This window comes from Alligator mississippiensis, chromosome 5 (assembly GCF_030867095.1).
Source record: "Alligator mississippiensis isolate rAllMis1 chromosome 5, rAllMis1, whole genome shotgun sequence".
NCBI lineage: Eukaryota > Metazoa > Chordata > Crocodylia > Alligatoridae > Alligator > Alligator mississippiensis.
Genome location: NC_081828.1, coordinates 37,811,242 through 37,829,948, shown reverse-complemented (window position 1 = coordinate 37,829,948; position 18,707 = coordinate 37,811,242). Strand labels below are relative to the sequence as shown.

Here is an 18,707-nt window from a genome sequence, read left to right as displayed (position 1 = left end):
CAGTCTGGAGAGCTGCTGGGTGAGCAGCAGTGGTGCGGGTTAAACAGCATTGCTTGCCCCCCCACTGCTGACACACATTCTGTGGATTTCAGCAGCAGGCCCTGTCTCCAAATTCCTGGCTCCTCTACCAGCCCCTTGAGCTTGTAAGTTTAATACCCCAGTTTAGAGAAAGCTAATTTGAAAAACATCAAAATTCATCTCTGGTGATTGCAGTCTTTACTTAATCATCTCTCTTATAGCACTTTGGATTTGTAGCTCAGAGTACAGGAGTGAACACCAGAGATATGGGTTTTCCAGTGCTTTTAATAGAGCATGATCTGATTTAGCATGTTTATTTTATTTATATTTAGTAAACAAAACTAAAAAAGTACCCCCATGTTAATTTTATGTTCCAATAGCCACAAGTATTTGAACTGAAATATTTGATTAGGAAAAAAAAATACAGCACACTTAATGTGGTTTAAATGTTATAGCCAAACAAATTCAAAGCTTTATGTGGAAAGAAACAATTTTTATTGGAATACTTGTAAAATTGTAAAGACAATACACAATAGCATGTAATTCCCTTACATTGTTTGTTTAATTTTAAGAGAAAAAACGAAGGCACTGAAGACTGTTAACACATTAATTTTAGTACACCCAAGGAACTGCATGGTATGCTGTGGTTGTCCACTCATCTACTTTAACAGAGTTTAACTCTCGTCCGCTGAGGTCATTGCGGCACCTCCAGTTTCACTGTCACTATCTATAGAATCACTTGCAGTAATTAGTTCCGTTTCAGAATCAGATTGAGGCAAATCTGATTCAGAACTATTTGAACCATGTTCTCTTTCACTAAAGGATGGTTTTACCAATGAGTCTGTGGGCAAGGGCAACTTATCATCACACTACATCTTCTTTACTAACTGTGCTTCTGACTGATTCTTCAGAAGTAAGAGATTTTGAGAAATAGAAACCAGCTTAGCAGTGTGTTCATTTGTTAATCTATTCCTCTTTTTTGTCATGATTGAGCTGAAAGTCTTCCAGTTCCTTTCACAAGAAGCTGCTGTTGGTGGGATGCGTAGGATCCTTAGAGCAATCCTGGACAACAGTTGGGTATTACAGAATCCCTTCCAATATGTGAGAGGAGGCATATTCTCTGCTGCCCGCCAAGCTTGCCTAATGTTTTATTTATATCCATTCATTGCTGCTAGTGAATTTAATGAAACAATCAATTTTTACAAATGGAAAATTTCCCATGGAAAAATAAAGCACTGGAAAATTTTCTGCCTCACATCTCTGGTGAACACACTTTTCTGAATTAAATCAGGAAAATATTTATTCACTAGTGCAAATAAAAATACTCTAGAAATGTAACTTTTTTTTTTCTTTTTTCTTCATGTAGTTTAAAATTTCAGCAGGGTCTTTTGGTGGATTTTTCTGCCTTCCCACAAAGATTTATAGATCTGCTTCAACAGTGCATTCAGGAACAAAACAAAGATATCCCAAGGTAAATAATATATAACTACTTTATATCAGTTTTTCAAAGACAGTTTTAAAATCCGGCATCTTTTTAGAGCTGCCATTATGACAATAAATATCATAAAGTGAAGTTACTGTACAAGGTAAAGTCTTGGATTCTCTTTTACATTAACATAATTGTAATTCAGTAAAGACATAGGCCCTTATTCTGCAGCTGGATTCCTTCAGATAGTACATTGGAACTGTATGGGTCAAACTGCCCAACAGGGGTGAAATGCTTATTAATTTTTTCCAAGTGAAAACAGGCTGTGGAATTTACAGACAATTTCAGTAAATAAAGATGCTCGAGGTAATAAATATTTTTCCCTCCCTTCCCATTAGGTTTTTGCTGCAGTTGGTTTCTTCAGCATCTGCCTTGGATCATAAACCTGTTTTTTTAAATGTGGTGGAGACTAACCCATTTAAACATCTTACACATCTTTCACTACAATTTCTACCAGGGAATGATGCAGAAATAAAGAAGTTTTTAGCTAACTGTTTGAAATGCATTAAGGTAGGTGTCACGGCAGGGTCCTCGCGGAGGGCCGTGATCTCCTTGAGGTCCCTCGCTCCGTGTCAGGCCGGCCCAAGGCACCCTCCAATTCTCGCCCACCACGTCTTGTTGGAAATATAAGGTTGGGAGGCTGCCTATAACTCCCTGGGCACGGCTACTCGGGACCTCTGTCCCCGCAGTTCTTCCGGACCCCCTGGGGGTCTCCCAATATGGTGGGTGTTCCCCGGACACCCTAGCCTTATGGGCTATGCGTGGCTCCTACCAGCCCCTAATACCACGCCCCAAGCCTCGCAGATGTAATAGATGTTGTTAGGTCTGTACGCCCGCTCCCCGGGCCTCCTCTATAGCGTAGCCCACCCTGGGCTCTCTCTCGTGCCCAGCCTCCCGCTGGGCCTCCCCTGATGGTGCGGTCCCGCTCAGGGACTCCCTAGCGGGCCCCGGCCCTTCCCTGGCCAACCGCATGGATACCCTCTCTGACCCCGGCTCACCGCGCTGCTACTCCTTGTCTTCTCGGGGCAACCGCAGCGCCCTGCCTCGGTCTGAGGGGTGTTGCCGCACTAGCCTGCGGCTGGGCTCGATATGGCCCCTCTAGGGCTCCTCAGTAAATCGCCCCGCTCTAGGGCTCCTCAGTAAATCGCCCCGCTCTAGGGCTGGGGTCAATGCTCCCTCACAAGTGATGCCGTTGCTAGCATCTGCTGCACCTGTCCTGGGCTCCTTGATCTGGCGCTCCCCTTCCTTGGGGCTCGCCGTGCCCCTACAGGGCTTCTCAATCAGATCGCCCCTCTCCCTGGGGCTGGGGTCTATGTACCCTGCACGCAATCCGGGGTCTCGGTCCCCCGTCTGCAACGTACTGGTTGCACCCGCGACCCACTGGCCGCGCTCCTCGCCGCCAGTTGCTCCCGCACTGGCGTGCAAGCTGCGTCTTCACTGGCGCTATGAAAATAGTGCGCCCTCACTGGCGCTGGGGCACCCCACACTCTCTGGGGTCCCTATGAGGACACTACGCCCTCTTATGAGGCCTTCTCCAACCCCTACAGCCTCACCCAAACCTCCGGGTGTAATAAAGTCAAACAAACTCAAGCCTCCTGGCTGTAACACAAACCTAAAGCCCCCTGGCTAAACCCTAGTGCCCATCCTCTCAGGGCTATCAGGAGCTGTACTTGCAAGTCATGCTCCTTTCCACATCCTCACTCCCAGAGCTCCTGCGTCCCAGGCTGCTGGCAGAGAACTGCCTGTCTGGCTTCGGCCCTGGGCTTTATAAGGGTCAGTCCCTGCCCCCTTCTGGCCAGCTGGCTCCCCTTAGTTGCTCTGGCAACCGGCAGCTGCGCTCATTAGGCTCTGCCAGGGCTTTGTCTCTCTCTCCCTGGCAGTTTCTCCCCTCTAGGAGCAGGCGCACCGAGGTGCCCTGCGACAGTAGGATTAAGATTTAAGTAGGCAAGTTTTTAACTTATAACTTGTATGCAGGATTGTATGTGTGTGTGTAAGTTAGTTTATTGTAACTTTGCATGCAGTTATTTAGATGCACATAAAATTAAATCAGTATACTTTTTCTCTAGGGATAAAAATAGTGTGAGAGCATGCTTGTTTTAAAAATAAATATTTTATAATTTGCACTATGTATTTCCACTGTAATGAATATAGAAGTGCAATTGTTTAGGGCAAATGAACCTGTTAAAATTTTTGCTTCATTGCCTTGTGCTATTGATCAGTCCAAATGCGAACATGAAATACCATAAATTATGGGCTTCAATCGTGCTGTTGGATCCTTGGAACTATGTAGAAATACTCTTGCACAAATGGAGAGCTTCTTGAATTTCGAATAGCTCTATGTTCTTCATTAACACTTACTGATATGAATGTGAAGATGATATGCTCAGGAGCTTGTCAGGTTTAAATGATTAAATGAAAAAAAAAAATTGAGTTTGAAAAATCCTGAGCGTGTAGTCCACAGTTCACTAATCTTATTGCATAGGATTTTTGTTTTAGTAAAGTACACATGGCCTCTTTAACATAAAGAAATTATGTTTAAAAATGATATAGTTCACAGTTTTTCCCCCTTGGTCTTTTAGGTATTCAGACAGTACCTTGGTAAATAATACTCCACAAAGATCCCAGTTTGTTAGGGAAATTCTGTAAAACAAACTGAATTCAGTAGCAGTGCCTTTTGTCCTGAAGTTTTTTAAATGAACATAGACAGCATTTGCTCTTTGAAATATACATAATGTAATATTTAAATTATTTTTACAGTACCTTTTAATAGCTTGATGAATAGGTATTTTTGGCTTTGGCATCTTTAAATAAGAATGCTAATTTGAATTTTAAAATGGTATTCACTTAAAATGTGAATTTCATAGGAAGAAAAGTTGCTTTTGGAACAAAAGCTAAAAAAAACTGAAGATGACCTTACCAGACAGCTGAACTTTACACAGCAGGTAAGTTAAATATGATACAACAACTACATGCCTGTCTTATTGAATGTTCGTTTGTTGAAGTTTTTGTGTAACACATGCAGCAAAAACTGTTATCCGGCATCCATGGGGAATGGGGTGGTGCCGGATAACAAAATATGCCAGTTAACTGAGAGACTGTCCTAAAACGTTTAACGGTAATTGTTTAAAATGTAATGGTCTATGATGGGCCCTGTAGCGGTTTCACTTGTGTCTTATAGGCTACTTTAGCCATTTTTGAGTTAAAGGGGAGAGAGGCAGATTTAAACTGTTCCCCCTTTTCTGTGTGTGTTCAGGTTTTGTCAGACAGTTAATATTTTTAAGCACTAGCTCAATTTTTATAATGTTTATGCTATTGAAATTGCTATGTAGTTTTCTGTCATTGCAAATTTTTAAAAATGCCAAGATACTGATACTTTTTCCTACTGAAAAGTGTGTTTTAAATGTTAAGAATTTCATAGATTTCATAGACATTCGGGCTGGAAAGGACCCTGAAGGATCGTCGAGTCCAGCCCTGTGTCCCAGGGGCAGGAAGTCAGCAGGGATCGTAGGATCCCAGCAAGAATTTACAGTGCAAGCAAGAATTTACAGTCCTGTAGCATGTCAGCTGTGTGTGTTCATTTTTAATTGTATACGAAGTAGAACAATGTAGGCGTTATATCAAAAGACAGAGTGTTAAGTATATTTTACTAGCTTTGCTATTGTTTGAATACTCTCGGCCATTGTCTGTTTCCACTTTGTAAAACTGATTATATATTTCAGTGCCTTGTGTGAGGATTTAATTAATTTTTTCTAAAGCACTTTCTTATCCGTGGATGCAAAAAATAATGTAATGCAGAGTATTAAATTTAAGCACTTAATATGTCTTTATGCTTTCTTAAATTATGCAGAGCTTGTCAGAGAAGAGCCGGGAATTAGATAAGTTAAGGAGTGAATGGACATCACACACAGCAGCATTAACAAATAAGCATGCTCAAGAACTGACAAATGAGAAGGAAAAGGCCCTGCAGGTAAGAGTACTAAAGGGAAAAAACAGTCTTAAAATCTTCTGATGTACATATAGCATTTTCTAAATTTAACTAGCAAATTGCCTGTCGTGAATGATCGGGGGAGGGAGAGGGCGGATGCGTGGGGACAGAGGCCTATGTCCTGTCATCCCCTCCCCCCTCTGCCTTGAGCCGGGTTCACTCCCCGCCTGCCCCTTGCTGCTTCGTGCTAGTGCCCCTGCCACTTTAGAGCTGGGCCATTCCCTGCCCCCCCGCCACTTCAGGCTGGGGCCAAGCCCACTCCCCGCCTACCCCCCCCCCCCAACGCTTCGGGCTGGGTTCGGGGCCTGTGGTGGTGGCTGCAGCAGGGCACAGCCACTGGTAACCTCCCATCCCCTTTCTGTTCCCCTCCCTCCCCTGTTCCCTGCCACCTCCTCTCCCTGCTGGCTGTTGTTGTAGGGGTGAGGAGGGCGCCAGCTTCTGGCTCCAAGGAGTAAACCTGAGGGGGCAAGGCCAGCACTGCTTCTGGCTCCAAGGAGTAAACCTGGCCTTGCCCTCCCCGCTTCGTCCCCTCCATTATGGCGGCACTTCAGTCCCCATTGTCCCCTGCTGCCTCCAAGGAGCAGGGGAGGGGGTCGAGGTCAGCTCCGCCAACCTCGCCCCCCTCCCTTTCAGCCCCTTGGTCCCCACTGCCATGGTGACACTCCACTGTCTGTCTCTGTCTGCCAAGACAGCCAATCAGAGTGTGAATAAAGTGTTATGGACAGACAGACTAAGGCTTTTATAATATTAGAAGATTTTACCTAGTTTACCACTTTCTCTTTTCATTATAGGCACAAACTCAATGCCAACAGCAACATGAGCAACAGAAAAAGGAACTGGAAAGCATCCATCAGAGAAGTATCCAGCAGCTACAGAATCGACTGTCAGAACTAGAGATAATCAACAAAGACCTAACAGAAAGACGATATAAAGGAGACTCCACAGTCAGAGAACTTAAAGGAAAGCTCTCTGGGATAGAAGATGTATGGAATGATCATATGTATTTTCAAATTTGTATTTGTATAGGAATAGCATTATCAGTATATACAAGTAATCTGTTGTGTGATCAGTTGAAAATTAGCACATTTTCAAACTCTGGTGGTCCATGCTATAGATTCAATATTCTTTATTTACCACCTTTTATAACATGGTATGTTTGAATGCACAGTTACGAGCTGAACAATGTATTCTTAAAACACATTTCTTTCAATTGTTTCAGGAGTGCCAGAGAACAAAGCAGGAAGTACTGTCTTTGCGTCGTGAGAATACTACTCTGGATGCTGAATGCCATGAAAAAGAAAAACTTATTAATCAGCTCCAAACACGAGTTGCTGTTTTAGAACAAGAGATCAAAGATAAAGACCAATTGGTTAATAGGACAAAAGAAGTATTAAATGCAACACAGGAACAAAAGGTTCCCTTTAGTTTCTAAATCTACCGTATGTGAAAAACAGTAGAATTTTGTTGCTTATTATAAGGCTGTTGCAGGTTAGCAGTTTTTGTGAACTGGCAAGTAGGTGATCAAATATTAAAAAGGAATCAAAACCATAGCTTCACAAAAAGATAATGGATTAATTTTAACAAGTGTATTTTAGTTTAATTTTTGCCATAATACATTACTGAATTTACCCTAGTATATTTTGTAAAAGTTTTATGTCTGAATGAAACTATTACTGTTAAATTTGGAGAAACGGGACAGAATTCATGTGTGTTATACAAGTTGGATTAGTGATGTGAGAATTAATGTGGGTCTACTGCAAACCTTAATAAACTTCATCTAGATGAAATTGGAAGTATTTTTCTTCAGCAGTAAAAATCTTAATTAATTTTTTAAAGGTAATACTGGAAGAGAATACAGAGAAGAAACAAATTCACATAGGAAAACTTGAAGCAACAATAAAGTCATTATCAGCTGAATTACTAAAGGTTTGTTTAAACATGATGTTGAAATCATGAGATTTTTTTTTACATTTAAGTTATACTTATTTAGTTTGGAAATGTTCTCATGTTTTATAGGCTAATGAAATTATCAAGAAATTACAAGGAGATTTGAAAACTCTAATGAGTAAACTGAAATTGAAAAACACAGTGACAATTCAGCAAGAAAAACTGCTGGCTGAAAAAGAAGAGAAACTCCAGAAAGAGCGGAGAGACCTGCAAGAGACTGGACAGTCTCTACGAACGAAAGAGCAAGAGGTGAAAATTCTTTATTTTTCTTTTAAGGGGATAACAAGGTAAAGAGAATACCACCTTAGGATTTACAAAGTACAAAAAATACAATTGAGCATATGAATTAATTAATACTGGGGCCAGCACCTTTTTTAAGTTGCAGGCAGGAACAATGTGACTGGAGTCTAACATGGGACAGGTAGCTTTAGCAGTGTATCAGTGGGTGGGTGGGGGCAGTTCCTTCCACCTTTGCTAGAGCCACACATCTGGGAGCTTTGTCCATGCTACTGCCACCACTTCTCCTAGTCCCCTGCTCCCTCATTGCGGTGTGAGTGCAGTAGCTTCTTTCACGCAGCTCCTCCCTGCCTAGCCGAGCCCTGGCACAGCTCCCCACTGACTGTAAGCTGTGCTTGCATCACAGCCCTGGGGAATGGGGAAGAGAGTGTGGGCAGAAGTGGCAGTGGTGCAGGTGCAGCTTCCAATTTCCTGGTCTGGTGAAACTCCTCCCTGCTCAGTCAAGGGCACAGGCATGGGCACAGGCAAAGCCCTGCAGCTCCATGGGCCATACTTTGCCACTCCCTGAATTAGCAGACTTTTATGGAGATTTTCAAAGGCATGAATGGAATAAAGAGCTTTTCCTTTGTGTGGTTGTACCCTTTTTGTACAACAGTAATTTAGATTTAACATCCATCTTCTCTTTTTAAGTTCAGAAGGATTTCAAGATCCTTGATGTTTTATTTACATTGTTTTTCTTCAGTATTTGATTGTTGAGTGCTCTTGATTTTACTTTATATAATTACTATGCAAACATTTTAGATATGCAAGTTGCAAGAACAGTTAGAAAGTACAGTGCAAAAACTGGAAGAAAGCAAGCAGCTGCTAAAAACCAATGAAAATGGTAAGTTTACAGAATTTCAGTCCCCTCTTTTGCATAAAATAACATTTCACTTAATCAGTGAAACAGAATGGCATAGTTTGCAAATGTGAATAGCATAGCAGCTATATTATTTTCTCAGGTTATAGCATACTTGTGATCTTTTCCCCCAATAGAAGGATCAAGCAATTCAATAACTACTTAGCTTATTTTACCAGTGCATCAATAGCCTCAGTTTAATTACTGTGATTCTTCACATGTGAAGAATTCACCTTTTGGTGTGACTCCATACAATTTAAGAAGTTTATCCTGTTGTTCTGGGTTTATGTATCCATATCCATGATTTCTAATTATTAATAAACCATTTGTTTTCTTGTAATTTGTGGGTCTAATTAATATTCTTGCTGCTGTATCCAGAAATTAAGTCATTAGTTGTTATCATGCTTATTTGAAAGAAGCTTGTATGCATTTTAATGTGATAACATATTCAGGATCAGATTGTCATCTTCAGCAGCAGGAGCTGAAGGAAACAAGGTTATCAACCAGAAGTAGGAGAGGGAAAATGGTAGTGTTTCGTACCACTGGAAAAGTCAGACATCCTTCTTGAGAAACTTCTGTCTTTTCAGAAGAGGTTTTATTTTAGGTTGAGTGAATGAGGACTCCTAAGTTAAGGGTACCAGACTCTTGGCTTGACATTTTGGTTAGATTTGGAGAGCACCCTTGTGTCAGGGATATGCCTTTTGATATATGAGGGGCAAGGGGGGATGGTGCTGACTTTTGGACAAGTTATAAGTTTCTGAAAAAAGCACAGTTTACACAAACTCAGATCTTTGGCAGATAAGTTTCCATTTACAGCAAGTATATTCCAGCCCAGGGATATGTAAGGATTTTGCTCATGGTTGCTCATGAGCAGCAGTGTCAAACTTATTTGGCTGTGAGATGTAGAGGATCCTGACTGTAGGGTGTCCTTTGATTGGCAACATTAATTCTTGCAACTGCCAGAGCTGCTGTTTCAGTGTGGTGCTGAAACCTAAGAAGTTATCGCCACTACTGCTTGCCCTATGTTTTCCCCTGATGCTGTTCTTAGTTGCCAGGGTGACTAAAAACCCTCATTTCAGTGGTGGGTAAAGGTGCGGGGATTGTGAACAATGACCTACCTTTGTATGTTTTATACGCTTGCTCTAGAGCAGTGGTTCTCAACCTTTTTTGTACCAGGAGCCATATGTAAACATCAGCACCTAATCCTGAACCACTGCCCCTCATACCTGACCCACTGCCCCCCACCCCCAGACTCTAGCCCCCCAGTGGTGGGCAGAGGGTAGGTATGTGGGGCAGGGGATGTGTGTGTGGGTCATGGGCGGGGGGTCCCTTACAGGCCAGTACTCTGCCAGCCTGCAAGGGAAAAGCCAGTTTCCCACTTCTTTTCTCCTTTAAAGGAGAATCCATTTTTAAAGTTTGTTCATAACCCATTCATGAATTGTTGTGACCCACTTTTGGGTCATGACCCATGGATTGAGAAACGCTGCTGTAGAGCACCACTGAGAGTAGAGACTCCCTCCCATCCCCAGCTTCCCATTGCTTTCAGGCAGTGGGGGAGAGGGAACAGGTATTTCTGCAGCAGAGATGGGCTGGGAGAAGTCAAGGTAGGGCAAAATTGGGGTGAGGGGGCCAGATTAGATAAAGAGTTGGTGCAGGAGAAAGTGGAAGAAACTGTCTAACAGTGCAATAGAATAATTGCAACAAGTTCTTGATAAATGGCAGGTACTGCTGTTATAATTTCTGATAGACTGAGGACAGAATAAAGAGGGGAAAAAAGCAAAGACATGATGATTTAATTCTTTTTCTACTTTTTGATGTAGTAATCACCTGGTTAAACAAGCAACTGAATGAAATTCAGATGGCAAGAAAACAAGAGGTATTGGGAACTTCTACCATTTCACCTGTACTTCCCAGCAACAGCAGAATTGGCATTTCACCTCAAAATATGGTAAAAGAGCCAAACAGCTATAATTAGGTATTTTCTATATTGTTTAGAAATAAATACACAAGAATTGAAGTACATAACTTAGATAAAATGCCTTGGTATTCCTTTTGCCTCATAATTTTTTTTTAATTTTGTGCAGTGTTATGAATGGATGCACTATTAATATAAGCAATAAAAACTTCATAAATGTATTTGACATAAGCCAGACAACAATATGAAATTAGAAATCTCAGTAATAGGACATTAAATTGCACACGAAAAGGAACTGGTGTGTCTTGCCAGCAAATCTCTTCTTCATTGCTATAATAGAGTTGTAGCTGGAAGCTATTCTACATAGACATAGTTTTTTCACATAAGACTAATTTTGGAGAGAGTAGGGGAACTGGGAAGTAAAAAAAAATTCTTACTCTATACCTCTGTTTAAAGAAACTAATTAAAAGTAATAGACTGCCAGCTCTTGTGTAAGAGTTGTAAACTTCTTCCTGACTGGAGAAGAAAAAAATAATAATGTTCATCTGAAACCATTTAATATAGAAGAGTTTGCATTTTCTTTGATATAAAGAGTGCAAGTTTACACCAGTCATTAGTCAACTCTTGAGATTTGCTGATGAAAACATGTTAATAAAATAATGCTTACCTTGTGTACACTCTTTTTTGCAAATATTCCTTTGAAAGAATAAGAGATTTTGCTGTGTCTGAATCACTTAAATATTAATAAACATTAATTGCAATAATACATTTAATGACTGAGGGTCAGTTTTAATTTTTTACATATAGATTCAGTGAAACTGAATCAGACTAATCTATTTTCTTTGAAACCCTGTAGTTCTCAGCTGAAAAGAATGTTGTATAGTTATTCATTTGAAACAGGAATCAGAAAAAGTAAGAGGGATTGCTAGGACCAAAAATACTACAGAGATGATGATCATCTTCTTTTGAATGGTCATTGTCTTACTTTCTCTTACAGTTGGAAAACAGATTTCCTCCTCCCAGTTTAGGAATAAATTATCCCATCTCCCCTATATATACCTTACAGACCGTTCCAGAACATACATCTGCTCGAAATGCCAGCCAACAGTTTTCAGGCCCAAAGGTAAGTAAGCATTTATACTATTTTGTGCTTATCTTTATACATGTATATTTACCCACATGTATTTCCATATAGTTTCAGAAATATTTGACTTAATGAACTTTTGGAAATTTCCAGTTAGTTAAACTTATGTTTAAACACAAGTTGCCTTTTGCTTTTAATTGAGAGGTAGCTATATGGTCATTAGATAAAATGATAGCACTTGATGTCTTGAAAGCATTTTACAGATTATAAATTCATTGCTGTCCTTGAGGTATCATCCACGTTGTCACAGCTTTGCCATCTGAATATAAGCTATATAGCACATTCATCATACAAAGAAACACAGAACGTGGATTTGGCTTTTAGCTCTGTTAGTCTAGTATCCCATACTGCTCACAAAATAAAATTTTAATGTGTTTGATTATAGAAAACATCCTTCTGTGGCCTAGTGCAAAATGAATTTTGTAGGTCAGCAAAGTTCCCTTTTCAAGCCTTTACTAGTATATCTGAGAGTAACAGGGCACCCAATCTCTTTAGGTTAATATTGTGGCTAAGTGAAATCCAGTTTTTTTAAGCAAAATCTCTTAAATTTGAAATAGTTTCTTTTAATCTTGTGAATTGCCTTTTCCCTGCCATAATGCTTATTCATTCTGATAATGAATGCTGACATTAGTAGGCCCTAAAACATAACACTGAATTAAATACAACAATTCAGCAGAAGCCATTGTTTGTTTTGGTGTCCCATAGAAACGGCAAACCATAGCAAAAGATGCACCCAGTGTAGGTGTCAGTAGCTGAATTCCTACTTTGTCTTATAACTTAGCGTACTATTCATTGTGTCTGCTTTATCTAGGCATGTGATATGTGGAACATTATTGCTCACAGTGGGTGAATCTATACCTGCACATTACTGTGGAGTTGACTTATTAGCTATTCAGTAAAGTGTCATAGTATACACGTGTGCTGGTATTAGGGCGCAGTAAACTAATTAACTCTGCTGTAAGATGGTACAGTACTGTAGGATAGTATTGTACTATCTTGCAGCAGAGTCATTAAATGTGGTCAAACACACATGTATGTGGTGACCACTGGGCACAAATTGTGCCTGATGCTGCCACCCAGAACCTGGAGCTGACCCACCGTGCTCCACCCCAGCTCAACTTGCTGCTCTCCCAGGCACACATGTAGACACTATGCCCGGGAGCAGTGTACTCTGGCTCAAATGGCTCCAGAGTTTACTGTGTTGTGTTATTTGCATGTATATATGCACCCGGTCTGATCAAAATCCTAAATCTCCATTTTCTTTGTTTGCAATTTTAATCTAGATTAAATAGTGAATGTGTGAAAATGTTGATCTTCTTTTAGATTCAATTTAATACACAACTCTCAAAAACTAATAGATGTTCAGATGTTCAGATGGTACCTGTTGCAACAAGCAATTCAGCAAACAAAGAAAAGTGAGTACTTTCAATTTTGTGCCTACACAAATGATATACTTTAGGGCAGATTATCAAGACCCTCAAACCCACTTCTCTAAGATTGCTAGGAAAAGTTTTGTATAACAGTTCTTATGCTTAAGTTTGTGATTGCAAACTGTAGTGCTGTGTTCAAATAAATATACAGCTTTACCCTCTCCCTCTGCAACTTTAGAGGCTATATTTGAAAATGTGGCTCTCAAAGTGTCTTTGAAGGCAGCTTTTATGGAGAAAAAATCAGATCACACCCTGTGTAATTTTATGCTGTGGAATAATTTATTTGACCTGTTTGTAGGCTACCATTAAGAAAATGACATTCTGCTAGTCTTAGAGTCAACAGTCATTATAAACTACTCCAGTCTTTTGTTACTCACAGTAAAGTGGAGCCAGCCATGTGGGAGATGAACATCATAGGGCTCTAAAATTTATAACAAGAATAGCAAATGTTCCTTTTACAGGCTGAGTGCCTCAGTGTGCCTAATGAAGGCATTCAGCACACATTGCTTAAAATTGTATTAATGTTTTCAAGGTTACATGACATTATTTTTTCTTTCTTCCTGTTAATGTGAGTGGTGGTACCATGTAGGAAAGTAGGTTATTTTAGAAAGAACATAATGAAGTAGACAGGTGCAGTGGAATAAGTGCATTGTTTCTATTGCAAGTTGTAGCAGCTTTTGTAACCAATTAGTAACATAGTTAATAATGAGCCAGTGCTGTTTCAATCCTGCTTTGTGTTCCTGTAATCCAGGGGTTGGCAACCTTTTGCCACTGTGGGCCACTGTTTGCAATCCTGCACCCACCCTTCTTCCCACTCACCCCCAGGCATTCAGCAGATGCTGCAAAGGGAGTAGATAGAGAGAAGCAGGTGTTAGGATCCTGGGATCACTTCCTGTGCTGCTGGGGCTGGAGCCAGAGCTGACTGCTGATTCCGGATCCAGCCTGTAGGCCATAGGTTCTCAACCCCTGCTGCAGTCAGTTTGACAAACTGTATATGTGGTGTTGGTGGGACCCCCTCTACCTTTTTGTTTGTCTCTCCGTTCTTTCTCCCTACCCTATTTGGTAGGACATCCCAGAAGGCATTGCTCCTGGTAATTCTGGTACTTATCTGGGTCTCTCTCTTCTGGGAATTCTTTTGCCTACAATATCATAGAGCTGCCCAGACAACTGTCAAGAAAGCACTTGCCTTTTCTAGCATTGCCTACCCAAAAGGTTTTTCTACCACACCTACAACCCAGCCACATTTGTTGGATGTGGGTTAGATGAAGAAAACTGTTTACAAAAACAACTGTACCTGTCGTGCTTATGGGGTTTTACTGTTTAAAGAAACTGCTTTAATATTTCTCCATGTGTAGCCCACTTAAGTGTGTGTGTGCGCACATATGATCAGAATATATGAAAAGCATTGCTGGTTGTGGCTGTTCCTACGCACTGTATGTTCCTGTACCTCCTTCATCAAAAGGTAGAAAGGGGCAAACCTGTAGCACACTTCTGATTGCCCATAATAATGAGAGAGAGTGGGGTTGTATTTACCTGCTACTTAATAATTTCTTCTGCTGTTACTTGTTATTGGCTAATTAGGAAATCATCAAGGTTAATCCTATTAAATTTCTTCCAAAACACCCAACAGGCAATCTTTGTGCCAGCAACACTTTCATGGTGGATTCAAAGCCCTTAAGACTTGAAGCTGCATTTGCTTTGTGATGTACTTATTGCAAATGCAGATGATTATAGGACACAGACTCAAGTTGATAAAGAATTCTGCTTACAGATGTGAGTTTTAAGCAGTTTAAGCAATTAGCTTGCACAGCACTGTCTGATAGGTTTTCACTATTAAGATTTTCCAGTCATGGTTTATTCACGTAATACATGGAAGCATTTATCAAGAGGTAATAAAATTACAGGAGTGTCAGCTCCACAACCCTCTCTAATAGCCCCATATCAGCTTGGGGCCAGTAACAATTTAGCAATTGCCCTCCTATTCCACCTTGACTTAGGCCGTAGAATAACTTTCTAGCACATCTAATTTTTCCCAGTTTAGCTTGAGACTAAGTCACAAAAAGCAGAGAGGAGAGGACCCACATACCTTTAACAGTAATAGAATTTGGGCTGTTTCCTACATCAGGGAGGCAAAAGCAGCCACATGGTCATCTCCTTCAAACACTGTGCTGTAGACCTGGTTTTGTAACACTGATTAAGATTAGATTCCAAAGGGCAGTGTTTACTTAATGACAGCTGGAAATCCTTGCTCAGATTTCCGGGGAGGGGTACTGTTAGCCAGCTGCCTAGAGTGGGATTTATACCAATTCTTGGCTACCTTGAAGGCACTGATACTTGGGATGTTTTACCTGTGGGGATTTCTTTCTACCTTGAAATCCTTTTATCTCAAATTCTGGGTTATTGAGAGAATTCAGAGACAGTTGCAGGTTCTCTGCCTGGTTATGCCTTTACAGGGGGAACGGAGTGGGGGGTTACACAGGGCACTAGAGTGGTACCAATGGCCAGTGGTATTCAGAGATGCCTGTCTCATCTGCATTAGGCACACGTACACCTGGAGTGGGATCCATATGGACAAAACCATCTCTAAGAACCTCATTATTTCATAGATAAGTAACCATTCTGTTATGCTGGTGCTAGCACTAAAACAGTAGTTAGTTGTAAGCAGTAAGTACCTGTTCAGATGTTTTTTAGAACATTGTTTCAATATAACAAACTCTTTGAAAAGCCCCAAAGTATTTTTTGTGTAGACTTTAAAGTATGCAGCTGACAACTCCTAGCTTCACCAGCAACGTGTACAAAAAAGACAGACAAATATAACAGGAAGTTCATAGATTTCTTGTTTTTAAGTACGATTTTCTTTTGAATAGTGGTGAGCATTTGGGGTTGGAATTGAAGTATTTAAAGAAAAGAGAAGACAGCATTCCTTTACGGGGGCTGAGCCAGAACACGCTTAATAGCTCAGGTAGGAACAGACTGTCTTATTAAAGTGTAAAATATTCAATTTTAAAAAGCACCTTCCAGAACTCTGAGCAGCTTTATGTCCCACCAAGGTTAACCTATTTCCTCCTTATTTGCAGAGTATCCAAAATCCTATCCATCAACAAAAATACAAACTTCATCAAAACCTGTAGTACCTTCAACAGCCTCTGCTTATTTCCCTGGATAATGGACAACGTAGTTCTAAAATGAAAACTATTCTACCAATTATCTAGGATTGGCTTGATGGTATTGAGTATAATTATCCCCTTAAAGGTAAAGTATCAAAATGGTACAGTAATCCCCTGCAAAATCAGTTAACCTTATCAGCTCTAAATTATGCTATGGGATTGCACAGAAAAATAGATAGATTTAATCGGATGCTATATATAGATTTTCAGGCTGTGTTCTAGCCAAAAAAGTAATGCAGAGGTGAGAAACAGCTTTGTAGCTTATTTTCATGTGGAAAATATTTTGATGGATGATCATTTTTAAAAAGTCTGAAGGCTTGCAGAGCTGGTTTTGTCAAGGCAGTAGGTCCCCTACCCCAAAAAATCCAAATGAGTGATTGGCATTATTATGCTGGAACTGAGTCATGCCTGGAACTGTTTTCTTCTTTCCCTGAAAAACATTGTGCTTTAGGAACTTAGTACTAAATGCTGTCCTGAATGGTGCACACAACCCTCAGCTTTCCCTGAAATCAGTAGGAACTGTGTTGGGCAGATTGTGGCTGGAAGAAACTTCCCAGAATAAGTGTTTAGTTGGAGACTGATTCTAATGTCTTTCAGAGTGGAGATTAATCAGTCTGTGGAGCATTTGAACTCCCTAGACCCTAAACAGATGTTTGTACCAGTGTAGTGACACAGATAATATCAAGAATGGGAAAGATTAGTGGCTGTTTCCTTTCTTTGCTGGGTTTTGACCATGTTGATCTGCATTAGTCCTTGAATGAAATTACACTATGCGCTTGGCTCTATGGAGTTTTTCTGTTTCATGCAAGGGGCTGGTACCCTTCAGGGAATTATCCCAGGAATTGATGTGTCACATGAAAAACTGTTCTCATCATAGAAATGCACTTACAAAGCATGTAATTGTTGTAAGGGCTTAACTTGACCTATAAGATTTGTTAATGAAGCAAACTGAACCCAATTCTTAACAGAGTTGAAGTTTGCTCATTTCAGTTTTTATACTCATCCTGATTTTGAATTTTTTGGCAGAATTTTCTTGTAAAAAGCCACTGCCAAACCAACACAAATAATAATAAATTTGATAACCACTATTTCTAAATATAACTGAAGGAATTTATGTTATATCACTAGGCAAACTATGTAGACAGAAATTATTAAAATGAAATAAGGTATAAAGCTGCGTTGCAGCTAAATATTTCATACTCCTTGTTGTAGTTCGTTTCTATTTCTGTCAGTTTCTCACTAAGTGGGTTCTGAATGACATGGGCTGCAGTTTGTAAAGTGTTGAAAGCAGTTTACATTATGTTACTGCAGCAACAATACTATACATAACACATCCAGAAAACTAACACTAAGATTTGGATAGAGTGAAGATATATGTATCTTTTAGGTTTTTGGCTATACTTGAGTCCATTACTAGAATCATGCTATAGTGCCTGTTTTAAGTTCCAGTGAGTGAACTGAAGGTTGTAGAAACTACTATATTTTCTCAGATTTAGCATGCTCCTATAAATAGTATGCACCTGGATTCTGGAGGGGAGCCCTGGGCTCTGACCTGGCACATTGCTCTGGAGCTAGCATGTGGGGTTGGACCAGGAATGCTGGGTCTGAGACCTTGTGACTGGTCAGACTTGGCACACAAGATCCAGACACAGACCAACCAACCCTGCATGCTGACCTGACTGGGTTTGTGGCCAGGAGGGAATCGCCACTGGTAGTAGTAGTGTTAATTGCTATGCCTCCCAATTAAATGCTGCCATCACCACTTCCCTCCCTCCTCCCCTCTTTCCTGTACCCACATTTCCAGACCCAAGGTCATGTTTCCCTTGCATGTGATGTGGCGGAGGGGTGGCCTATACAAGAGAAAATGCAGTGTAATATATAAAGTAACCAAAAAAAGGACCAGCTTTTGTAGTTTACCATAAACTGTATTGTAATACCAAACTAGAGATATTACAGTTTAAAACTTAGACTATGGTAAAGCCACTTAAAAAAATGTCTTGGACTCCGTTTACATGCTTCTTGGTTTAAAATATTTGGTTTCAGACTGTCTTCATTGTTATGTTTAGAGTGGTTATCACTCTAGTTTTTTTGCACATTACTGTCCAAATGATTTGTATATGTAAAGATGTTTTGCTGTGTAAAATTTGTACATGTATTTATAATCGGACTTTGTATTAATGTATATCCATTTGCTTTTGGAAGTGTTAAGGTTAATGGAAAATATTAAATAGCTTATCAGTAAAAGGCTACTTTTGTTTCTCTCATCTGTTGCAGAAAAACAGTAAAATTATAGTTATTTCACTGAAGCCTACAGCAGTTTGCCAGAAAGCATTTCAGGCACCTTGTCAACTGAGTTTAGTTCATGTATTAGGCTTTACAAAACCATGCTGCACCCTTCAATTTATATTTTGAGCATTAGTCTGGAGCAGAGAAAATGACTTAATCAGGGTGTGGAGTATGTCCAGCAAGTTACAAGACAC

At 40.3% G+C, this 18,707-nt stretch overlaps 1 protein-coding gene across 6 annotated transcripts in view; it reads left to right on the top strand.

The window, feature by feature from the left end:
* SASS6 (SAS-6 centriolar assembly protein) overlaps positions 1–18,476 on the top strand; it is a 30,410-nt gene extending 11,934 nt beyond the window's left edge. Inside the window, exons 4-17 of one of the 6 annotated variants that reach the window (XM_019479051.1) lie at positions 1,385–1,489; positions 1,843–2,014; positions 4,369–4,446; positions 5,352–5,471; positions 6,281–6,472; positions 6,709–6,903; positions 7,326–7,415; positions 7,506–7,685; positions 8,475–8,556; positions 10,392–10,447; positions 11,553–11,609; positions 12,954–13,045; positions 15,928–16,022; positions 16,138–18,476. In XM_019479051.1, coding sequence (XP_019334596.1) covers positions 1,385–1,489; positions 1,843–2,014; positions 4,369–4,446; positions 5,352–5,471; positions 6,281–6,472; positions 6,709–6,903; positions 7,326–7,415; positions 7,506–7,685; positions 8,475–8,556; positions 10,392–10,447; positions 11,553–11,609; positions 12,954–13,045; positions 15,928–16,022; positions 16,138–16,226 — 1,603 coding nt within the window. In that variant the 3' untranslated portion in view covers positions 16,227–18,476. Of the gene's footprint in view, positions 1–1,384; positions 1,490–1,842; positions 2,015–4,368; positions 4,447–5,351; positions 5,472–6,280; positions 6,473–6,708; positions 6,904–7,325; positions 7,416–7,505; positions 7,686–8,474; positions 8,557–10,391; positions 10,547–11,483; positions 11,610–12,953; positions 13,046–15,927; positions 16,023–16,137 lie in introns of those variants that run through there. The other 5 variants (XM_059728079.1, XM_019479050.2, XM_014599672.2 and 2 more) reach the window with 5 other exon arrangements.
* Positions 18,477–18,707: the final 231 nt, after the last annotated feature.